The sequence below is a fragment of the Schistocerca piceifrons genome, chromosome 5 (assembly GCF_021461385.2).
Source record: "Schistocerca piceifrons isolate TAMUIC-IGC-003096 chromosome 5, iqSchPice1.1, whole genome shotgun sequence".
In the NCBI taxonomy this organism is placed as follows: domain Eukaryota; kingdom Metazoa; phylum Arthropoda; class Insecta; order Orthoptera; family Acrididae; genus Schistocerca; species Schistocerca piceifrons.
Window position 1 is genome coordinate 410,503,623 of NC_060142.1, and position 26,585 is coordinate 410,530,207.

The 26,585-nt window shown below is 40.9% G+C and overlaps 1 protein-coding gene across 1 annotated transcript in view; it reads right to left on the minus strand.

Annotated features, from left to right (window-relative positions):
* The window catches only part of LOC124798508 (multiple C2 and transmembrane domain-containing protein-like), a 322,076-nt gene that overhangs the window by 41,316 nt on the left and 254,175 nt on the right, over nucleotides 1-26,585 (minus strand). The window contains 2 exon segments of the mRNA XM_047261947.1: nucleotides 1,558-1,647; nucleotides 26,430-26,559. Coding sequence (XP_047117903.1) covers nucleotides 1,558-1,647; nucleotides 26,430-26,559 — 220 coding nt within the window.

Sequence of the window (26,585 nt, forward strand, 5' to 3'; positions counted from 1 at the left end):
TGTCCATGTGATGTTTTGTTTTAAACTAGGGAAGACTGCTGCACAAATGGGCCCAATTTTGAAGCAGGATTTTAGAGACAACATTTTAGATCAGACTGGACTTACATCTCATACCAGAGTTTCAAAAATGATTGATAATTATCACCATTCTGGTTGGTCATCAACTGGCATCACAGCAGAAAATGTTCATACAATGAGGGATATGATTCTGTAAGATATTAGACAGAGCATCCATCAACTCTGCAACACCTTGAGAATATGTAGTTTAAAAACAAGATGAAAACTGCCACCTGCTGTGCTCACCAGGAGTAGCTCTGCGTGATGTCTTCCTCTTTCCAAACATAAAAAGATATTTGAAGCAGGTAAAGATTTGATACAGTGGAAGAGATTCATAGAGAGTAAAAAAATACCCTAACAAGGAAGACTTCCAAGACACGCTTCAAAGAACAAGCGACAAAAACATTGGGACCAATGCACTTACTTCCGAAGGGACTACTTCAAAGGTGATACTACAGAATAAGACCTACGTAAGAAACAATAATTTCAATTGATGTATTTCAGAAGCATTTGGATATCACCTCATACAGACACACACAGAAATATCCCTTACTTAGGTAAGAAACATTCTTCTTCAGAACTACTGTAATTAACTAGCACTGTTAGGAACCTTCATCAACAGAAAAAATAACTTGGCATTTTTTGCTGTATTTTTCAGTGAGTTTATTCCACTAAGTGAGATTACAACTTACTCTTTGCAGTCCAAATAATTTTCCACTCAAAAAATTCATTGTATGTAAAAGCAGGTGGATATCAGAGCACACCAATCTGATGAACAAGGTGAATATTTCAACAACTCATATTTCAAATCCACATTTCTACATACTACATTGAAATATTAAGGCAACAGACTGACGATTAGCACTGGTACACTTAAAGTCATCTACATTATTTAAAACTTTCTCTGAAGGTACAGGGGCAAGATCACATCAAATTCTTTTCCATGTGTTGGTGATGACTCTGATCTACAGTTTTTATGGACTATAATACTTCCCCTCACTGAAACACTACCAGGTGAGCGTACCATTGGCATATCACACTCAGCATACTTTCTTCATTCGAATTATATTTTACACATTTAATATGAACTTAGAATGTCGGTTACTACAAGGCCAGAAACTGCCTCAAATTTTTCGGAGTTGGATGTTACACTTTTCAAGGGGTAGCAAAATGGCACTCAAAAACCTATAATTTCACTGAATCCACTGTAAACAGTGTTGAATGTTTGTGATGGGCACATATTGTAATAAGTAATATTAATATAACTGTGGATTTGACTGTTTCTAATCTACTCTGCACATCAAAATATTTTTCATCCCATATCTTTTATCATAAAGATCAGAATTCTGTATGTATTATATGGGATCTGAATGTATATCCTCCTATGACGGATACAAGGTATTAAAATATTACATTTATGTTATTCACTCACTTTTTTGACATATGTATGTCAGAGCTCAGTAAGTTTAATTACTGTTCATTTATATGTGTAATATATACCTTATCTTTGTCATCTTCTTCATCATCATCATCCCCAAGTGGCTCTTCATCTTCATCATGTACTGTCCAGCTGCCAGTCAGTGACATGACCTAAAACGTTAAGATTACTTAAAATTTCTGTGCTACTGGAAAAGCATCAGGAAATTAAAAACAAGAAAAGTTGTGTAATTTTCTTGGAAGCAAATTCCTAGGAGAAGAAATTGTTTTATAAGTCTCTGCTTATTGCTATATGAATTGTTAATGATACATAATCTGTACAAAATGAACTTACGAAGTGGATTATGACCACTACTGAAGCAGTCTTGGTATTTCAGATAAATTGGAATAGCAGGGCAGAAAATTCTGTTAAGCATTTTAGGTATTGGTAAGTATGATGCTACTATGGATGAGATTTGTATCAATCATCACACTCCTGAGTCAAAACAAAAGCCAATGAGATTCCAGTAAAAAGAATGAAGACTGTTTCAGTGTCTGCATTGGTTACATGCATTTTTCCTGATATTAGACTAGTTGGACCCATCTAGTACCCTATCAAGCACACATTTTTCTCCATTATTATTAGATCAACAGAAACTGACTGAAAAATTATAAAGATTAGTACGCAAGAATGTGTTCTTCTATTAGGACACTGCTCCAGTTCACAGAGCAAAAGTCACACTGATAAAACTCCATCATGTATTATCTGAATCATTTCATCATTCTCTTTACTCTCCTGATTTAACCTCAAATCATTTCATCTGATTTCACAATTTAATTTTTTTTGTGGGACACTATTTGTCTCATTATAATTCCTCATCAACAAGTCTTGCAAACTGAGGTCAACAAACTTTGAGTAAATGTTATCTTGACAGACAAATTGAGGATAAAAATCCATGTCTGGAAATATCATCTAATGATGCTACAGGGCACTGAAGATAAAGGGACAACGCCTGTCACTAGCCCAGTTCTTCAGCAGCAAATGAGAGTTTTGCTGTATCGAGGCTTAACACTTGCAGTGTCAGTAACCAACATCACATGAGTGCTTTGAAGATGCCTAATGCACAGAGGACAATTTTCTGGAAGACAGATGGCCATGCTCTGACTAGTTGTGGGCCAAGTGCCACTAGAGGCCATGGGCCACGTAGACCTATTCTCTTCTGCAAGACACATAATCAAAAACAGGCCCAGCAGATACCTAGCACTGAGTGGTATTTAAGGCAGTGGTTGGGCCAGACTAGAGCACTTCACTCCAAATGAGTTTTCCCGGGCCAGGCACCAATTCTGCAAGGATCTCTAAATCAGGATTCTCACTCAAGAACCACCTCCACAACATCGCTGCCATTCACATCCAACATCACAATTCTTGGGGTTGCCAACTGTAAACTTGCAGTGTTCGTGGCCTCATTGCAATGGAAGATAGAGACTTTGTCATTGTGGTAGATTCGTGGACTTGAAAATTTATTCCTATTTAACTTTAAAATGACTACAAGCTGGAATTTGATAATTTTGCTCCCTACAGGACTACACTTTGTCCATTCAGTTTGTACTTTAACACTGAGCATCCTACAGGACATTGACTTTTATAAAGTGTGTGTTTAATGAACTTTATACCTCATTTTGTGTTTACATCAGGCTCATGCATGTGCTCTAATAAAGGGATTTGGTGCTTACACGTGCTTTCCACTTGACAATATGTTCACTATAATGTTGATTAAAGCATGACAGAACTAGTGGATTCCTCTGCCCAGGTGTTGATACTGCTCCAGCAGAAGCAGCACATCCAAAAACTCCCGATAGAACATCTGACACCCATCTCCACGTCACCTCTGGAAATCTTCTCAAGCCTCTTTGAGATCAGCTCCATGGTCAAAGATTTGTGACTGGCATCACCATCCATTCAACAGGAAGGTCAAACCATGGGCAAATTATGTTGCATACATGGAGCAGCATTTCCTGGCGTCTCAGGTGATGACCAGCAGAACACTCTCTTTTTTGGCATATGAAGGCCCACTTAATCATGTATTTCAACTAAATCCAGAAGCAGAGCCTAGTGCCCTTCTGTGTGACAAGTTGCACACAGCATTCCATGGTTTTGCCAATCAATAAGTTGAAGACCACTTTGTCTCTCAACTGCACATGGCAGGATCCCATCAAAAGTTTTTTAGTTGTCATAAAATCTAAGGACAATAATACAGACCATGAATTGCCCACTTTCAGGGTTTATCTCATGACTACTATTTTCAATGCAGTAAACTTGAGTGCAATCAATTGTATGCTGCTTCCTTGATTAGAGACATAATTTTAGTGTGTGCCCCAGATGACAGTCTTAGAAGTGTTGTTGATAATTCTTCCGGGTTATATGGCCGTGCTCCATGGAATTCTTCTATTCCTAACATTTCATCCAATACTACGTTGGACATCCTCAGAGGTATGGTGACTGATGAGTCGGGCATTGGAGAGCGGCCTAAGTATCGAGGAAAGTGGGTGTGGTCTAGCTTGCACATAGTAGCAGAGAGAAAACTAGCCAAAGATAAAATGTAACTATCGATAATAGTCCGTCACAGATAAAAATCACTTATAGATTCTGTAACGCCACTGTCCATATCTTGCTTAATTTCAAGGCCTCTTCTTTTCAATTAAAATTATTCCACTTCTTGTGGGAAATCTGGACCTAGGGGCAAAGTATGTCAATCAGCTCTGAAGGTGTCAGTGGACTACTCCAGCATGGACCCCTTGGACACGGAGCAGACAATACGGATGAACTGTACCCAGACACATCATGTATTCCATCAGGTACCCATACTTTATAGAAAGTCCCTCATTAACAGTCAAAATCAATAAAGTACCAATCTCCTTGCAGATAGGTACGAGGTCTGCTGTGACTGTTACCAATTGAGAATCATATTACAGTGTCATCTATCCTCCCCTCCAGCCCTTTGATACCCCAATGTGAAGTTATAGCAACAACATTATAAAAATTAATGGACAATTCATTGCCCAAGAACAATATCCGTCACACAACAACATGGTGATGATTTTAGTGGTGGATGCCCCAAGAGCTGTCAGTTTCTTAGGCAGGACCTTTTTAATGCACTTGGATTAGAAATTCATGACTCAACCCCTCAATCAACTCCTTAGGTACAAACTTGTACCTCAAAGAATTTTTTTTTCACAATTCATCTCCATATTTTCACAACACTCTTTGGGTGGTACATACTTTGAAGCCCTTGGGGCCCTTTTTCCATCGACAGTGCCAAAGTTTCTTAAGGCTGAAAACCTTCTGTTTTGCACTCTGGGATAAGTTTCAGGGGGAATTACAGTGTGTACAAGATGAGGACACCCTCATTCCAGTCCTGAACTGCCAGTGGACCATGCCCAATGTCATTGTTGAAAAATCAAATGGCACCTTATACATTTGTGGAGATTTCAAGATAACCATTGATGCCCAGTCTATTGCTGATATGTACCTGATACCTTAGGTAGAGGACATCATGGTCCCTCTGGAGGGCAGAAAATTGCTAGCAAAAATTGACCTGAGGGATGCACATTTCCAATTGCCATTGGCTGAAGAATTCTGACATAGCCTAGTCACCAGCATTCTCTTCGGATTGTTCCAGAACAACAGACTTCCCTTTGGTACAGCCAGCACCCCTGCCATATTTCAGCAATATCATGAGCATTTCACTTGTGATGTAATGGGGTCAGCAAATTATTTAGATGACAACTAGGATGCTCTGTTCACAGTTGTTCACAATCGTCCAAAAAGACACTGTAAAATGCAAAAACGGCAAGTGCTGTTTCTTTGTTAGTCAAGCTGAAATTCTCACACACATTTTCAGTTTATCCTGAGACCCCCCTCCTACTTCCCCATGCCTCAGTACATACAGGCAGTACAAAAACTTCCAGTTCCTAGCAATGCTAGCTAGTTAAAATCAGCATTGGGACAACTGAATTACTACTGAAAGTTTATTCCCCATGCTTCGGCCATTGCTGAACCACTACACCAACAACTGAAGAATAGCAACCACTGGCAATGGACTCAGGTGTCAGGTGTGTAAAAGCTTTCAGAGACTTAAAATTGGTCCTTCCCCACCCCTCAGGCCTAACGGCATATGACTCTGCCACACTGTCAGCAGATGTGTCAGATTATGGAGTGGGGACAGTTCTGCACCATGTGACTGGTGGGGTGGAACACTCAATCACTTTTGATTTCAAAACCTTCACCACTGCTCAGCAGAATTAGAGCCAGATTGAGAAAGAAGCCTTAGCCATCATTTTTGACCTCAAAAAATGCCATGATTACGTGTACGGTAGGTATCATTCACTGACCACAAACCTTTGTCCTCTGTTCAAGCCTTCAGCCAACATACCCACAAAAACTGCATGCTGCCTTTAGTGGTAGCCCCTGTGCCTGTCAAACCATAATTAAGATACTCACTTCACTCTATAACACAACATGCAAATGCAGGTCTCTTTTCCCGCAGACCTTGGTTCAGGGTCCAGTGTTCAACAAGGATCGCAAAGTGTGCTTTCACCTGAATATCACTGCAGAACAAGGTGTGGCCAATCTCCACTGGATGCAAAACCTGTTGCATGGCACACTACAAAGGACCCAACCCTTAGCAAGATCTTCGACCTGGTATGCCACGGTTGGCACCAGACTGCAAACAGATCTGTGAACTGGAGGTTGAGGCCTACTGGCACCATTGGAACAAGCTCTCAACACTGAAAGACATGTTGCTGCTGCAAGTGGTCATCCCTGCACTTCTCCAGCAGCACATTTTTGTCACTTTTGCATATCAGGCAATGGGGCATGGTGCTCACTAGTCGTCTGGTCTGCCACCATGTCTATTGGTGTGGCATGGGTACTGCTATTACACAAATGGTATTACCTTGCACCACCTTCCAAAGCTAGCAGGCCACCCCTCCACATAGTTTTCTTCCTTGATCAGACTCTTCCAGTCTATGGTCCAGGCTTCATTTGGATTTTTTTGGGACCGTTCTTAGGCCACACTTGGCTCATTGAGGTAGACAAGGGCAGTGGGTTCCAATATGTTTCTCATATGTCTGTCACATAAACTAGCCAAACTATTCAAACCTTATCTTTCATTTTTTTCACTGAAGGACTTCCTGACACTATCGTCACAGACAATGGTCTCCGATTTGCATCTGTGAAATTATCCACTTTCTGCAACAAAAATGACATTGTCCTAGTTCACAGAGCACAGTTATCGCCTGCCTCGGAAGGCCTAGCAGGACATTTTGTCTCCACTTTGAAAACCCAAATGTTTAACTTCCTGTGGATGAGGCTCTCACTCTTTTTCTGGCAACATACAGATCAGCTTCACAGTATGGCTTGTCTCTGCCAACAAACTTCATGGCCAATCTAATTGATCCCAGCTTTAATATTTCACCCTCATAGTTCACAGCCCTCCTACTCAGCTATCTAGCTGCCACCATTTTTCACTTGAAGACCAAGTGTGGCCACTTGTCTTTATTAATGGATGCCAACAATGGTTTCCGGTAGTATTTTTCAAATTAGGGCTGAGATGAGAGTTCAGGATGGCACACAGTGCCATAAACATGTCAACCAATTATAATATCACTGTGGACCTTCTCCTGACACCAAGAAATTAACAACACCTTTTGTTCCAGAGACACAGCCATCACTGTCTCCATCCTGGATACCACCAGGTCATCTCAGCTACTGCTGATGGTTAGCTCACTGGAGGGCCTTCAACATCTCCACTCGCCATATCAGGACCAACACCAACAGATGTGGACATCACCTCCAAACTGCCTTGGCCTCCAGAATGGAACTTGTCTCCTCCAGAGACATCAAGACAAGCTTCATCATCTCCTCCCCTCCTGGGGGAGAGGGAGGGGGGGGGGGGGGGTTGGACGCTGTACTGAGGCCTAATGCCTGCAATGTCAGCAGCTAACCTTGCATGAGTGCTTTGCAGATGCCTAACACACAAGGACAATTTTGCAGAAAAGATGGCCATACTCTGACCATCCACCAGGAGGCGACCCAATCGCCGCTACAGGTCATGGGCCACACAGACCTGTTTTCTTCCATAAGACACATATTACATATTAATATCACCCCGCGGGTGTCAAAGTTGGCAACAGAATTGCAAGTTTGCATTAGATGCCAATAGTCGCTGGGCAGGATTCAGAAGACCCAAAGGAACATGCCTGCTGCGTAACGCTTCCAGTAGTTCTATACTGTGAACACCATCTGCCACCATGATAAAGGACCACCGGCAGCAGCCATATGACCCACTCACATTTGGAGCCTCTTCCCTACATGACGTAACAAAGACACTGCCTAGTCATGCCTCCAATACTATCATTCATTTTTTAGTTCAGAGAGCCAGTTCTTGTTGCTACTGTATTGGTTGAACTTATTTACTGCACGTCCATTTGTAAAGAGTCTTCATACGCTTGAAGAAAGCTACCACTTAAACAAAGCTTCTGTTTACTGTATTTGCTTGTTTGCTGATCATTTCTGCTCCTGCCCAGCTTTCCCTATGATGGCAGTTGCTACACCACCCTGTAGCCCACCTTTCTTTATCCTCTTGTACAAAGAAGTACACAACATATCTGGTGATGAATGGTAAGTGCTGCATGTGGCAGTCTTGTCATTTCATCCTGTTCTGTTGTCTTTTTTATTGGTTTTTGCTGTTATTGATTGTCTTCTGCACCACCAGTATTTGCCTTGCTTGTGCTCCTTATGCTCTAGGTTCTGAGGCTGCTCCTATTGCATCCCACTTTGGCTCTCTCTGTGTTTATTTGTCTTGTTGTTTTGTGTGTTGCTTCGTTAATATGGCTACTCAGCCACCATAGCTTACTGCACTGCCTGCAGTTCATCTAACTCAGCATATTCAGTTTCAGAGTCAAGAAATTGTGAAACTGATTGAAGTGATGAATTGCTTCATACTGGTGCAAATGGCTTAACACAAGACACCAGAACCAAAGGCAGTTCCACCACCTGCATACGTGCCTCCATTTCATGAGTTTGACAAGGCAAAGGAAGTCTGGACAGAGTGCCTTGCACATTGCAGCACATCACACACAAGGTAGTGATAAACATTCGTATTTCTTGGCCATGGCAGGATTGACTGTTTACAGAGTAAGCTTCAAAGTTTTTGCCTCATCCCACCCTGAACTAGTACCATATGAGGACTTATTATAGCCACTTGCACAGTATAATGAGGGCAGGGTACAGAGGGAGCTGCCCATTACAAGTTCTGTATGTTGCATAAGCAACAAAGTCAGAAATACCATCAGTAGGTGACTGAATTACAAGGCCTTACTAGATGGTGTAGATTCCAGTGTGACTGTGGCAAATATTACAAAGATGCAATGATTTGTGACACCATCATACATAATGTAGACAACTCTCAAATTCGGGAACAGATTCTTAAATACCCAGACCCTTCCTTGCAGCAGTTTCTGCAAATTCTATACTATCAGAATTCCTGTGAAAGTGCAGTGCTCAGTTTTGAGGTAGTGCCTGTTAGTTTTGTAGACAGCAGCGACAAACAGGCCTCACACCTTTCTTGCAAACAGCAGACTGACCGGCCACAGCAGCAGTACTCAAATAAACACCTGTCGCATCTGGCACAAGGTGTGAAGACATACCCTGCTAATCTTTCCCCTCACGTGGTTACAGAAGCATTACGCAACCTCACAAACAGCGCATAGTGTGTTTTCAAACCCTCACAGTGTCATCAGTGCAAAACAGCAATGTAATAGCTATTCAGGAAAGGCTTACAACTCACCTGCAGTGCTGTATGATGACAACGAAGTTTTTGTGTCTCTTACTATTGCCGGACAATCAATTTGTTTGCAGCTTGACACTGGAGCTTCAGTGAATTTGCTTAACTGTAGCTTTTATGAATTGTTTGGCTAACCTAAGTTGTGCACATCACACCATACACTGATGGTATATAAGGGCCAAATACATTCCTGTCTTAGGCACTTGTATGTTTCCTTCAACTTTCCAAAATTTAGTGATGACAGTGACATTTACAGTGCTTTCCTCCTGAGACAGTGCTAATATTTTTGGTCTAGATGCTTTTGATTTGTTTGGGTTGAGCACTCAGGGCAATGTACTTTCTGTTTCTTCCTTTGATCCTTGGAACAGTGTTGCTAAGTTATCAGTAGAATTTCAGGATTACTTTTCTGGGGGTTTAGGCAAAGCTAATAATTTTGTTGCACATGTCACAATGAAGGACAACACACAACCATGTTTTGTTAGAACTCATCCTGTAACTCAGGCTCTTCAAGAACAGGTGACCTAGGAACTTACTGCTTTGAAGACCGTGAGATCATAGGGGCCCTTACTGACAGTGAGTGGCCCTCTTGTTCTACTAAAGAAGCCATCCAGCAGACTCCAGTTGGGTGCTAATTTTAAGAAAACTGTGGCTCTTCAGTCAGTCACTGACAGGTATCCCTTGCCATATCCAGAAGACCTGACAGATAAATTGGAGGTCGGTTGTTACTTTTCCAAAACTGATTTGCATGACACTGACTTGCAAATCTCACTGGATGAGCAGTTGCAACAAGTCTTTGTCCTTAACACTCACCTGAGTCTCTTCACTTAGCATATTTGAGCACTTCCTGGAGCAGCTGGCTGCAAAAGTTCCTGTTTGCTCAAATTATTTAGATGACATTGTCATCTTAGGTCATACTCCTCAAGAACACATTAGCAATCTTTGCACTCTGTGTCAAGTCTTGTCTGCAACTAGTCTCAAATGGTAACAGGGACAAATGGATGTTTTTCAGAGAGAATTTGAGTCTTAGGATACATCATTAATATCCAGGATGTTCACCCACTGCTATAACATTTTCTTGCTATCCATGATCTTCTGCCCCCATGCTATGTGCAGGAATTGCAGTTTGTGTTAGGGAAGCTCAGATATTACAGCCAATTTATTCCTAACACCACTCAAATCATGGCATACTTGCATCACTTGTGCATGAAAAATCTTCCTTTAGTTTGGTCACAAGAGTGTCATACTGCTTTCCAGAAGCTGAAAGATGCTTTGCTCACTGATCACTGCCTTGTTCATTTTGATCCAGCCAAACCTGTAGTCTTGGCTGTGGATGCTTCCCCTTATGACATCGGTGCAGTTTTGTTGCATAAATTTGGTGCTGTTGGCTGGTTGATTCCCTTTGCTTTGAAGTTGTCTAACAAAGCTCAATGTAATTATTCACACACTGAAAAGTGGGCTCTTGCCATTGTCTATGGTGTTACTATGTTTCACCAGTACCTTTTTGACAGAAAATTTTTCTTGGTGACTGGCCATAAACCTCTACAATCTTTGTTAAGCCTTAACTGGTCAACCTCAACTCAGACAGCACAGAATCTGCAATAGCGGGCTCTTCATTTAAAATATTACTACTGCGAAATTGTATGTAGGCTCACTTCTCAGAATGCCAATGCAGATGCTCTTTCTTGCCTCCCTGTTGGCCCAGATTCAACATTTGATGGTCTTATGCTTCTTATTACTACACTGATGCATAAGACACAGATACTTTGCATAGCTTTCCACTTAACCACCAAAAAATTGCCTGGGCCACAGCCACAGATCCTGATTTGTAGATTCTGTTGCACGGTGTCTCCACTGGTTGGTTGCATTCAGTCAGACAGATTGGTAGCTATGTGGTTCACCAACATTTTGGCCACTGGCATGCCCTTGCTGTTCACCAAGGTAACATTTTGCTTTGAAATGACAATGACTAGTCACATGTTGTGGTTCCCCAGGCTCTCCAGCCTAACGTACATTGTTTGCTGCACCAAGGCATCATTCGCACTAAGTGGTTAGCGTGACGTTGCACTTAGCATAGTCTGGATGCACAAATTGAACTGTGATTTCTCAATGCCAAGCCTGTGCTGATCATCAGTCAGCCCCACCACAGCATTTCCTTGAATGGACCAAACCTCAAGCACCTTGGCAATGGCTGCACTTGGATTTCATTGGTCCTTACTGGAATACACATCAGATCATCATTGATGCTTTCAGCAAATTTCCCTTAACTACGGCCGATTCCACAATCCAGGCTTTTTGTCAGTTGTGACCGAACCGCCGAATCTTTCCATCAGTAAATGGGGTATGTTCTCAACTGACTCGGTTGTTTTAACCCCCTCCACTGACAGAATGACCCGCTTCCTACTTCCGTATGTATAAAGCCAATACGGACTTGCGCCTTTGCGCTTACTGCTACGTATTTTAACTGTAAATAGCTCAGTCCTAATGGTAAGAGGTAGTAGTGAATTCACGTTGTTAATCTTTGAATACAGCACAGCTGCCACATGCTCAGCTCACTTTTACTCCACTCCTACCCTCGCCATTGCACCACATTGACTAGGTGCTACATGGACCTTGCTAAATTCACTTGCGTATACATTTTTGACCGTTACTCGCCAGTAGTTACCTAATGATTAGTACACTCCTAACCGGACTATTTCCCAAAGAGCTGTGATGATTTAACGGGTTCGATCCACGGCCTACAGTGCCCTACAGTTCACACGGTAACACTGCCTACCTGACCCACTTAACTTGGTAGTGAGCTTATGTATCCAATCACCACTGCTAGCAGCAGTGGATAATCCTATCAGCACGACGAGAGCAGCAGACTTACCGTCAAATCCTCCTGAAAATACTTATAACTACGGTCGCAAGCTCTGAAGGAGTAAAAGAATAAATCAATTTTTTGGCTCGTTTCAAAGTGAAACGGCTTGAGTTGAATTTAAACTTAATTCTGAATATTACTATTTCTGATCATTCTAGGTGATTCTACAAAGCAAATACTCTCTCAATTTCTGTGAGTTGGCTTGGTAATTACTACCAAGACAATTTGTGCAACTTAGGTTAACAAAATTCTATCCTTCAACTTATTTAATGATTTTGGATATTACTCTTTGGACAATTGATATAGAATTAGTTAAGTGACTTTACTTGAAAGGTTACTCAGAAAAATTTAAGTAACTATAAATAGGCGACTCATTCTGGTGTGACCATTGCTCTTTTCAACATTCTTATACGCTAAAGTATTCAACAACCAAAAGAATTGTAAATGAAAGAGGAGATGGTGGCCTCAGTCTGATTTCACTATACTATGTTTGAGGTTACTACACTTTACAATGAACAACATGCGTCATAATTTTACTCATTACTATATTCTGTCCTCTGCACTTGCATAAAAGAAAACTGGTATTCTCCTTTTACATGTATACAAAGTTCGACTTAACAATTGCAAGCAGTCTTGCTTTGGGTAGACGTGTCGGTGCTGGTGGTGAGATGCATGTAGCTAACGCAGCTCTTCACACCTCATGCCCTTAATGGCGGCTGGAACTACAAGCTGTAGCACTCGTATAAGCTACTGCACGTCCGCCATAAAATCTGGGCGCAGGAACTCTTACAATCAGCCCCAGTGGCATAGAGACGGCTTCGACAACCATTCGTCGCATTCTACTCCACAAACGGCGACGATATTCGCCTCTTCGCTGTTGCACAATCAGTTTTGCGTGAGCACAGTTACGCACGTCCGATCACGTCAACACTCCCCAGGCCATTTCATTGTTCAGTCCCTGTGTCTCCAGCTACCCCTAGCTACACTCGTATCACCAAGAGTGGGGGCATTCCCCTACCACCTTTTTACCGAAATCATTTAGTATTTATGAATATTTATATTTATTACCCTGGAGTTCATACCAGTCATAATGATTTACTACTAGCGCTTTATAACATTAAATCATACAGTAATAACTTATAATTACCAAGAAAAAGAATACATTTGACTCCGAGAGCTTAGTGCATTGTCTGACAGGTAGCGCTAATTCCCAGTTTCGCCAATAGATGGCATCAGGGTGCACTCCCTGGCAGTCTCACACCAGCGCGCCCGTTTCCGACGCACAGGCTCCAAATTACTGTCAGCCCACCATCATTTCAGTTCCGTTACACATGCCCCACTTCTAATTGAAGTATCTAACAGTGATAATTCAATAAGAAGTCTCTCCTATAATGAATCTGAAATGTTCGTTAAGCTTTTTACCAAGGGTTTTCCCTTTCTTACTGATACACCTTGATACTTATATTACATATTTAAAATTAAACACCAATTCTTTCTCTCTTTCCTGCTAAACATTACATAAATGATTTACATATATTCTTTCCAATTTTCTTACTTCTAAACACAGTACATTTTAAACATTTTTTTACAAAAATTTTAAATACACTTCTTTTATCTCAGGCAAGTAAAACACACGTTATGCGCCTATTACTTTATAGCCCGTCCTTTTCACTTTACCTCCTCACTTTTCTACCTCTTCCACAACACTTATTTACACATCTATTAAGGCTTTCTTAGAAGCTCAGTCTTTCCCAGTCTGTTTAGTCTCTACTTAAACTAGAAGTTTCATTAGAATACTGCAACATATTTTAGTGAACATTTACTTTTCACATAGAACAAAAGAAACAAAACTATTTACATATTGGTTTACTTTAATATTTATTTATATATTTATTTTCAATCTGGTAGAATTCGTGGTTCATACCTTTTGAGATCCACTATGTTTCTTACTCCCAGGCGTTTGCCTGTTAATGGGTACTCTAAATAATAAGCATTCACATGGGGTATGGACACTATTTTAAATGGTCCATTATATATATATTTAAATTTGCTGATCTCGTTATTAATTTCACTTGACTTTTCATGTGTTTTTACAAGAATGAGATCACCTATTTTGAATTTAGGATTCCTTACTTTTTCGTCGTGACGACGAATTCTCGCATCTGCTTGTTTTCTCATCTTGTCTTTTACTAAGTTCATTTTACTATCATAATCTAATTCAACTCTATCTGGAAATTCTAGTAGGTCTTCTACTAGACTTTTACTTCTTGTCTTTTTCAGGATTTCTTCTGGAGTAAATCCTGTGCTCTCGTTTGTTAATGAATTCATGATTTCTTCGAATTCACTCACATACATGCCCCACTTCTTGTGGTTACTATGGCAGTACGTCCTAAATAACCGACCTATCTCATGCATATATCTTTCTGCCGGATTGCTTGATGGGTGATAAGCTGAGGTATGTACCACTTATACCTGTTTCTCAGTTATCCCATCCTTCCACATTTTTGAGCAAAACTGAACACCATTATCTGATAGTATTCTCTTTGGCTTCCCTACTTTCACAAAATAATCACACACCATTTTATCATACACAGCTCTGGCAGTAGCTTTTCTCAAGGGATATAGCTTTATATACTTTGAGAAAAGTTCAACTGCTACAAATATGTACACAAAACCCTCCATGGTTTTCGGCAATGGTCCAAATATATCTACTGCTACTATTTCTAATACTTCATCAGGTTTTATTGATTGCATGGGCCCTTGATTAGTTGCATTTGTTACTTTCGCCTTTTGGCATAGATCACAAGATCTTATCCTCTGTGCTACCCTTCGTGCCATGTTGTTAAAGGTAATGCATTCATCTAACTTATCGGTACACTTCCGTGCACCACAATGGCCATATGCCAAGTGAACATAATCTATCAGCACTTCAGTGTGTTGTTCCGGCCAACATACTCTCCACTTCCCTGGATTATTTAATCTTTGAAGATACAGTACACCTTTATGTATTTTATATGAAGCCCTTATGTTAGTTGCGTCCGGATTGTCAAACTTGACCTTTACCGACTTGAGTGTATCATCATCACTTTGATATCTTTGCATATTCCGACATATTTCCCTAATTTTTTCTCTTCCTTCCGCTTTTTTGAAGTAATTCACCTCAAAAACATCTTCCCTATTCTTTACACTTTCTAGTGTCTCACATCCTTCCGGTAATCTCGACAAAGCATCCGGTACTGCATGTTCTTTCCCTTTAACATACTTGATCTCTATATCAAATTGTTGTAAAAACAGCGCTTATCTGGTCAACCTGTTATGTAACAATCTGCAGTCCTTCAAAAATATTAAAGCTTTGTGGTCTGTATGGACCACAGTCTTATGTCCCCATAAGAAAAGTTGAAATTTCCTAAAACCCCATACTATAGCTAAAGCCTCCTTCTCTGAAACCGTATAGTTTCTTTTGTACTTAGACATGGTTCTACTCGCAAATGCTATTTGTCTATGAGTTTTTTCCCCCATCTATCATTACCTCCTGAAACATGGATACTCCCAATCCATAATCTGAACTATCTGTTGCCATGTGGAACGGTTCACACAGGTCAGGGTGCCATAACTTTATGTTTTTAGCCAAATTGTCTTTTAGCCAGTTGAATGCTGTTTCACATTCCTCAGTCCATATATACACATTGTTCTTCTTAAGTAGGCTGTTCAGATGTGGGCTATTGAACACCTGATCATCCACATACTTACGATAAAAGGAACAAAGTCTATAAACGACTTTAGTTGTTTTTTATTCTTGGGAGCTGGACAATTTCTCATTGCTTTGACTTTATCGGGATCCTTTTCAATTCCCTCTGGTGTTACTATGTGACCTAAAAACTTTATTTCTTTCTTCACAAACTCGCATTTTTTCAGGTTCAGGGTCATTCCTCCTTTAATTAAAACTTTGAACACCCTGTCGCATAACTCCATGTGCTCTTCCCATGTCCTTGTAGCAATTAACAGATCATCTACATAAACCGTGAATAGCGAACTAAGTTCACTCCCTAAAATTTTGTCTAAAGCCCGAATGAACACTGAAACGTAAGTATTTAGGCCAAATGGTACCACTGTGTAATGGTAGCATTTGCCATTGAATAAAAATGCCGTGTACTTCCTAGACTCCTCACTTAATGAGATTCGCCAGTATCCTGCAGTTAGGTCTAAACTAGTCATGTACTTTACACCATTAAACTTCTGCAATAAATTATCTATGTTCTCAGGACGATCCAACTCCCTCTTCACTACTTTATTCAGAGTACGAGCATCTATCACTATTCGTACACTTCCATCCTTCTTACCTACTATCACCAATGGGTTATTATATGGGCTAGAACTCCGTTCAATGACCCCACATGAAACCATTTTATCTATTTCTTTTTGAACTGCTTCTTTCTTAGACAAGGGTACATTATATGGTGGTTTAAAGAAAGGTTCATGCTCCTCTACCTCCATGCAGTACTCATAATTTATCACTTGTCCCGGCTTGTCCGAAAATACCTCCTGATATTCTTTCAGAATTTGCCATAGATCCTCCCATTGGGCATCAGATAGTCCTTCTGTTTTATCCACTACATTTCGAAGGAGTGTCTCCTTATTTCCATCTTCAACTATCTGCCTCACCAGAAACCAATCGAATTTTTGACCTATTCCTGAATCATGATCATCTCTAAATTCTACCCATCTCAGCTGGTTCTCTTCCGTTACTCTAGATGATTCAAATGGTATTTCTAATACCGCACTATCAACTTTACAAACTATTATCCCTTTGTCACAATCTACAATTACTTTCTGTTTTATTAACCAGTCAATGCCTAAAATGATCTCGGCACTGAGCTCTGGAACTACTAAAAATGCATTCGAAAATAGCTTGTTTTTTATCTTAAATTCCATCATCACTTGATGTTTAACAGGTTTACTACATTTCCCTGTCGCCCCTATCACTTTAACACCTGTTACTGGCATCATGACTACTCCTCGTTGCTCTTTGATCATCTCAAAAAATGCGTGCGAAATAGCACTTATTTGAGCACCTGTATCCAACAATACATATAAATCGTACCCACATACATTAATGGGTAGGATTGTTTGCATCCTATTGTCCTCTTTCATACTTTCTTTATCTTTTCCACCGCCAAGTCTTGCCATATTATTTTTCCGGTTTTTATACTGACCATTCCATCTGGAGGTTTCTTTCTCCTTTTAATCCTAAATTCTTTCACCACTTTTTCCAATAGTCCTTCGTCTAGGCTCTTTAATGCCATCTCGTTCTCATTCGAATCTGTCATGCCTGAACTCTCGGTTGCGGAATCGGAAACTTCCTCTACTTCTTTTTCTCCCTGGATGCTTTCTGATGATTCTGACGATAATTCCTCCTCCTTAGAAATATGACCTTCTTTGGATTCAAATAATTCTCGCAAATTATAATCCATTTCTCTACTTTCCCTTTGTTGGATAGTGCATTCGCCACTCTTACTTTCATTATTTTCCCCTACTAATGGAATTCCAGTCTCACTCAACTCATTTGCTTCAGTATTACAGGGATCACAACACTCTTTCTCTTGGTTAGATACACTTTCTCTAATTTCTTTAAAAGAATCTTCATCACAGTCATGTACTCTTGCTGTCACTAGGTACACATCATAATCGGTATGGCTCTCTAACACTGTCATATTCGGGTCCAAATTAATCACTTGAGTGGAAGATCTTTCTAATTGTGCTGGCTGGCTTTTGAGCTGATGTACATATTCCGCATATGAGGTAATTTCTGAATCGGCATGCGTCTCTGCACTATGCCCCTTTTTCTTGTTCACCATTTCCTCTTTAATTACTTCTCGATGCGATTCGTCGACTATTCGTACGAACCTTTTACCATAAGTCACATCACTCCTCCCTTGCCCCTGCCTCTCTGCACAGTTGCCATCCCTACCAACAAACAACGCCTTCTCTGACTCTTCCTTCATCAGTTCGTCACTCTGACCTCGAATTGTACTTATTTCATTCACGTGAGCCTTCACATCCGACCGATATTCTTTTCCTACTTCATTTCCCTTAATAATTCCTCCCTGCTCTCTCTCCTCTGTTTGTATCCCTGCACTATACTTCGCAAAGTTTCGTTTATGTAACTGCTCTTCAGGCGAACGACGCACTATCCTACTATATTACTGACTACTCCGATCTTCCCTATATTTGGGCCATTTCTTTCTTTCCGCGCGCGTTAGGCTCTTGACCTGTACGGTATTTAGTTTTCCTGATTTTGATAATGCATCCCGTTTCCCTGATAGTGTCCTCTCCCTCACTGAGAGTTACCTCCTCGACCTCTTCCTCTCATCATGTTAATTTGCGTTTCATTCCTACCACCTTTTACTATTCCATTCTGATTTCTGAAACCTCGAAACTCTCTAGTTTCACGCCACCTATCTTCATTCTCAATTTTTTCTAAAAATTCATTGAATGATCGATGAGTGCCTCCTACATAACGCTTTGAATCGTCAGGTAGCTTTTTCCACAACTCCCACACTATCTCCGATTCTGATCTACGATCTTTAATATACTCCAAACGCTTGAACCATTCTTCACAGTATTCTTTCATGAGCCCACGCCCATGTTCTGGCATTCTGGCGACAACGAATTCTCTCCACAACCTATCTCTCTGTTGTGTGCTCCAGAATTCCTCAAGGAACTTTTCTTTGAAGTCTGTAAACTTCAAATTGTCGATATCCAAATTCAATCCCCAACGTTTAGCATGACCTGCTAAAGTGTCTATTACTAAATTAATTTTTTCTTTATCCGACATGTCTGTTGGTAAGACACGTTCACAATTTTTTATAAAATCCATTGGATGCCATCCACCTTGTTTCTTTTGAGGATCGTATTTTTCCTCCCTACTCAGTATTTCCGATTTTTGCATTACCAATGGGATACCACTACAGTTAAGAAAGGTCTGATTCTGAACTTGCTGACTTAACAATTTTATCTCATTACGCAGTGTATTTTCCTGCTCCTGCACACATGCATCAAAACTCAACATGATATTGCGCAGTGTTTCAATATCAGCTGCCGTTTCTTTAACAATCTCTTTCTTTACAACTGGTACTATCACCTGTAATTTACTTTCAATTATCGGTTCTAATTTTTCACTAACCAAAGGTTCCACTGATTTCTCTATTCTCTGAATTTCGGTATCAAATCTTTCCTCTATTTCTGTGACTTTTCTCTGAACATTTGTTATTTCAGCCCTAATGCTATTTAATGATTTGTTAACCTCTGTGATACGTTGGCTTTGCATATTCAAAATATCTAAATTGGCTTTTATTTTACCAGATAGGTTTTCATCCAATTGGGATATATGACTGGTCATTTCTGCTTTCAAACTAGCATTCCCTTCTCGAATTTGCGCCATCATCCTATTTAACAAACTTGTTAATTCCATATCCTCTCCCTTGTGACTTGCATCCACAGATACATTGGGTTCACTTTTCACTACCTTCAGTTTCACTTCCCGTTCCTCTTGTCTTATGGGTGTGGATTCATCTATAAGATTTCCCAACCCTACAACAGTATCTATGGTCCCTAATTCTGGGTCTGACCTTGTAATGTTTTCATTTTGCTTGTTACTATTCGACTCCATCTTATGCTGCTGTATTCCATGCCTAGTAGAAATGTTTATTAAACCAAGTATTGAAACTTTCCTGGCAGATTAAAACTGTGTGCCCGACCGAGACTCGAACTCGGGACCTTTGCCTTTCGCGGGCAAGCGCTCTACCATCTGAGCTACCGAAGCACGACTCACGCCCGGTCCTCACAGCTTTACTTCTGCCAGTATCTCGTCTCCTACCTTCCAAACTTTACAGAAGCTCTCCTGCGAACCTTGCAGGACTAGCACTCCTGAAAGAAAGGATAATGCGGAGACATGGCTTAGCCACAGCCTGGGGGATGTTTCCAGAATGAGATTTTCACTCTGCAGCGGAGTGTGCGCTGATATGAAACTGTGCACACAGTTTTAATCTGCCAGGAAAGTTTCATATCAGCGCACACTCCGCTGCAGAGTGAAAATCTCATTCTGGAAACATCCCCCAGGCTGTGGCTAAGCCATGTCTCTGCATTATCCTTTCTTTCAGGAGTGCTAGTCCTGCAAGGTTCGCAGGAGAGCTTCTGTAAAGTTTGGAAGGTAGGAGACGAGATACTGGCAGAAGTAAAGCTGTGAGGACCGGGCGTGAGTCGTGCTTCGGTAGCTCAGATGGTAGAGCGCTTGCCCGCGAAAGGCAAAGGTCCCGAGTTCGAGTCTCGGTCGGGCACACAGTTTTAATCTGCCAGGAAAGTTTCATATCAGCGCACACTCTGCTGCAGAGTGAAAATCTCATTCTGAAACCAAGTATTACTTGTTTAACTCATACTATTGGACTTTCTTTTGCTGCTTTGCAGGTTGTCGTCTTGAACTTACCAATTGTGGTATATTTGTCTACAACAGAATTTTAAATTTAAAATTTTCTTGAAACTACAAGTTTATATAAAACACTTTTATTGTAGCCATTATTCTACAAACTTGGTAAGTCCTGTCACAGTCGCCACATGCGACCGAACCGCCGAATCTTTCCATCAGTAAATGGGGTATGTTCTCAACTGACTCGGTTGTTTTAACCCCCTCCACTGACAGAATGACCCGCTTCCTACTTCCGTATGTATAAAGCCAATACAGACTTGTAGCTGTCACGCCTTTGCGCTTACTGCTACGTGTTTTAACTGTAAATAGCTCAGTCCTAATGGTAAGAGGTAGTAGTGAATTCACGTTGTTAATCTTTGAATACAGCACAGCTGCCACATGCTCAGCTCACTTTTACTCCACTCCTACCCTTGCCATTGCACCACATTGACTAGGTGCTACATGGACCTTGCTAAATTCACTTGCGTATACATTTTTGACCGTTACTCGCCAGTAGGTACCTAATGATTAGTACACTCCTAACCGGACTATTTCCCAAAGAGCTGTGATGATTTAACGGGTTCGATCCACGGCCTACAGTGCCCTACAGTTCACACGGTAACACTGCCTACCTGACCCACTTAACTTGGTAGTGAGCTTATGTATCCAATCACCACTGCTAGCAGCAGTGGATAATCCTATCAGCACGACGAGAGCAGCAGACTTACCGTCAAATCCTCCTGAAAATACTTATAACTATGGTCGCCAGCTCTGAAGGAGCAAAAGAATAAATCAATTTTTTGGCTCGTTTCAAAGTGAAACGGCTTGAGTTGAATTTAAACTTAATTCTGAATATTACTATTTCTGATCATTCTAGGTGATTCTACAAAGCAAATACTCTCTCAATTTCTGTGAGTTGGCTTGGTAATTACTACCAAGACAATTTGTGCAACTTAGGTTAACAAAATTCTATCCTTCAACTTATTTAATGATTTTGGATATTACTCTTTGGACAATTGATATAGAATTAGTTAAGTGACTTTACTTGAAAGGTTACTCAGAAAAATTTAAGTAACTATAAATAGGCGACTCATTCTGGTGTGACCATTGCTCTTTTCAACATTCTTATACGCTAAAGTATTCAACAACCAAAAGAATTGTAAATGAAAGAGGAGATGGTGGCCTCAGTCTGATTTCACTATACTATGTTTGAGGTTACTACACTTTACAATGAACAACATGCGTCATAATTTTACTCATTACTATATTCTGTCCTCTGCACTTGCATAAAAGAAAACTGGTATTCTCCTTTTACATGTATACAAAGTTCGACTTAACAATTGCAAGCAGTCTTGCTTTGGGTAGACGTGTCGGTGCTGGTGGCGAGATGCATGTAGCTAACGCAGCTCTTCACACCTCATGCCCTTAATGGCGGCTGGAACTACAAGCTGTAGCACTCGTATAAGCTACTGCACGTCCACCATAAAATCTGGGCGCAGGAACTCTTACAATCAGCCCCAGTGGCATAGAGACGGCTTCGACAACCATTCGTCGCATTCTACTCCACAAACGGCGACGATATTCGCCTCTTTGCTGTTGCACAATCACTTTTGCGTGAGCACAGTTACGCACGTCCGATCACGTCAACACTCCTCAGGCCATTTCATTGTTCAGTCCCTGTGTCTCCAGCTACCCCTAGCTACACTCATATCACCAAGAGTGGGGGCATTCCCCTACCACCTTTTTACCGAAATCATTTAGTATTTATGAATATTTATATTTATTACCCTGGAGTTCATACCAGTCATAATGATTTACTACTAGCGCTTTATAACATTAAATCATACAGTAATAACTTATAATTACCAAGAAAAAGAATACATTTGACTCCGAGAGCTTAGTGCATTGTCTGACAGGTAGCGCTAATTCCCAGTTTCGCCAATAGATGGCATCAGGGTGCACTCCCTGGCAGTCTCACACCAGCGCGCCCGTTTCCGACGCGCAGGCTCCAAATTACTGTCAGCCCACCATCATTTCAGTTCCGTTACACAGTCTTCTGCCTTGAGGGACTGCTTGAAGTGACTGTGACTGACAATGAACCTCAATTTCTTGCCATTAAGTTTGAATAGTTTTTCAGTTCCTCCGATATCAAACCCATCAAGAGTACACCATTCATCCACAATCCAACAGTGAAGCTGAATGCACCATACAAACATTTAAGCAACAGATGGGCAAACTTCATGCCTCCTACACATGGGATCAAGCTCTGTTGCTATTCTTGCCTTCGTATCCCTCCCAGCCACATGATGGACCTGCACCAGTTGAGTTGTTACATGGACACAACCCAGTGGACAGTGCCCACTCCACCCAGACAGACAATGTATCAGACTAACAATTCGGTCTTTTACAGATTGTGTGGCAAATGGAAGCACTGGGAGGATGGCACCATTGTATATTTTCTTTGACATTCTATGTTTCTACTGCAGGAATCAAGAGCATCGCTGAAACACCACTTGAGTCAAATTTGTCCATGTGAACTACATGATCCTGCCACAGGCTTTGTGCTTTCAGACTCCATGTCTTCCTGGATCCAACAGCCCTCACTGCATCTGGCTCTTGCAGTTCCCGTGCCATCAGCACCAGTCCCAGAGCCAATGGAACTCGACACCCTTTCATGGTCATCGCCATTGCAACAGCCATTGTCATCTAGGGTTGGGCCCCTCTTCCTGGCAATCTGTTCCAAGTGGCACCTTTGGTCCCTCTGCAGTCATTGAGAAGGCACCATCTTCATTTTCTGCTTTACCTCTGGATGTGGGTGTGTGCCCTTCACCTGGGTGCAGATGGGAGTTTGGCACCAGTCTCAGTTTTGGCTCCTGTCTCCTCATTACCATCTGAATCCCAACCACCACCATAATTGTTCACTCATCTACATTACACGATAATGGTGAGGAGGTTTGGGAGGGGGGAGAAGAAGTGGTATCATATATTGATACCGCCCCACAGGCCTGTTGTGCGGGATCTAACAGACCCAGTGGGGCACACCTGTTGAGCTGTGCCTCCAGTGGCTCAATACCATGAGTATCCTCTGCCACTGTGATATAGGAGCCCGAGGAGCAGCCACATGACCCATTTACACTCGGAGCCTCTTCTCTACATGACGCATCAAAGACATTGCCCAATCACGGCTCCAACACCATTGTTCGTGTTTTAGTTCAGAGAGCATAATCCTTGTTGTTACTTACTGCATGTTCATTTGTAAAGAGTCTTCGTACGTGAAGAAAGCTACCAGTTAAGCAAAGCTTGATTGTTCAATAATCATTTCTGCTCCTCTCCAGCTTTCCCTACAATGACAGTTATCCCACTACTCTGTAGTCCACCTCCCTTTACCATTGTGTATGAGTCCTACACAGCAAGTGGTATTTAGGGCAGGGGTCAGGTCACCCCCAACCAGTTCACTCTGAGTGATTTTTCCTTGACCAGGCACCGATTCTGCAAGGGTTCTATCAGTCAGGATACTCACTTCAGAGCTGCCTCCATGACTTTGCTGCCATTCCCTTCTGACTTAGCAACCCCCGGGGCTGCCAACTATGGACTTAAAAGTGTTCGTGACCTCTCTGAAGAAGATGGGGTCATAGTTGACTTGTAGACTTATAAATTTATTCCTTTTTTAGTTTCAAACAGCTACAAGCTGGCCTTAGAAAATTTTGATTAAACCATCAAGCAACCTTATTAACAGAGATGGTGGATTTTGTTTAAATGCTGCTTGGAATCCAGCTCTGTCTCTCATAAAAAACCAGAGGGACAGAATTAGTGCTACCTCACCTGTTGATTAATAGTAACTATCGATATTTCTGATGTTGGTTATCTTTGTGTTGACACTTGTTCTGTGTGTGGTTTCTTCCTTGTTTCTCCTCTGTGAACTGAGGTGTTAAATTTGCTAGCACATTTCTTCTTCCTTGCATTTGTGCCTTGAGAATGGCAGGGTGTGCTCCTGTCGAAATATCAGCAGTGTTCGACGACATCACCCAGCAGCAAACCTGTAAGTTATTTGATTAAACTTCTTCATTCAGTTTATAATTTAACACTGAGCAGCCTATGGGACTTTTTATTAAAGTGTGTGTTTAATGAACATGAGACAGTCATAATCTAACCAGCCTTCAGATGCCCAAAATATTATGTTCAAAAAGAGACTAATTTTATGTTTGGTTTCAGTCTATGTCAGAGCAGATGTGCTGTTAGTCTTTGATAAACAAACTTGTTCAAACATTGGTACTTGGATAGTTTTGTGCCACCATTGCCAGACATATCAAGGTCGTACACTGATGGACTGCAAGTAGTAGTGTTGCAACATGCATGGATGCATTCAGTACTGTCTAATGACCCACATGTTGTCAGGTCCACTGTGAGGTGGTCTGCATGCAGTTTATTAGTTACTAACTCACACTTGCTGCCAAAGACAATGCCTAGCAGCAGGCATTGGCACCTATAAATTAGAAGCTCCTGGACATGGATTCCAATTAACAATTTGTTCAAGACACTTCCTACAACACTTTGAAGTTTATTGTTATCACTCTGTTACACCCTGTTTTACTGACAACAGTAATAAGTAAAATTATGTTGGGCAGAAAATTTTATAGCACTGTAATTCTTAATTTTCATCTCCTCTGCATGAAATGTCTGAGATTCACCGAAACATTGCTTTCACTTGTCACTTTGTTGCCTCTGACATACCTAGTATTTTTTGATGATTTGTTAATTAGGACTACTATTGAAACTCAAGAAACTAACAGTCCTTGCTTCCAGTGTAATCAGAATAACTGGCACTCATGGCAAACTTTGACTTTGCTCAACACCCTCCTCCCCATTTCTGCTGCCCATTCCTCATCATTTCTTTGTTTAATTATCACCTGAGCCCTCCTTCCATCCATACTTGTCACTACACTATATTCCCACATAATGAAAAACACGGTCAAATTCAGTTTTTAAAAATCATCATAAACGACATACAATCTCTATGAGGTTAAAACAGAACATTCCTTTTCTGGTGCATAGCAACTGTCTTTTGTTTGCCATACAACAATATTCCTACCTAGTACAGGTACAAAAATTACAAGTGTAGTGAAAAATAATCTCTCTTTTTTTTTAACATGATACATCAACAAGAAAGTGTTAGTCTTATTTCTCATATCTGAAAAGCTCCTCAAATCCTGCCCCTTCTCCTCCCCCCCAACCTCCCTCCCTCCCCCCCCCCCCCAAAAAAAGTAGGGTGGAAAAAAGAAAAATATCTGCTGGCTGCACTCCTGCTATAGGGAATGGCTGAATTATATTTGTTTTGACAAGCGAAAATAAAAGTTATACAAAAATGTAACCAGTTTCCTATGTATGGATGCATAATAAAAAGAAATACCTTCTGTGCTTTCAATGCTCCAAATCACTCAATCATTCCTGATGATTTCCTTTCATGGATCTCAGACACTTTTCCAGTTTACTGGCCTGCTATTCTTCCCCAATTTCACTTTGGACTTTCCTTCTCCTTCCCTCACCTCCTTCTAACCCCCACCCCTCTTCCATTTTCCTTTTACCAGTCATCACTTCTTTTTTACCTATCTCAGATCAGTGCTCCCAAAGAAACAGTACCCATGGTGCATGCCCACACAACCACAGACTGGTTTCGCTACTGATACTCAGACACAAAATTTGAGACCTCATATTTGTTTATAGTGTTACATTAAGTCTTAAAAATTAAGAAAAATAATTTATGAAAACATCACAAAAAAGATATACTCACTATATATGACTTGAAGAAGATCAGCAGCAGTGCTACTGGAATCATATATGGCTCAAAATAGTAACACAGAAATATGAAAATCACAAATGATATAATACTTCTTGGTGTTGATTCCCACTCAAAACAGCTCCTGAAAGAGGAAAAAATGCTAGGTAT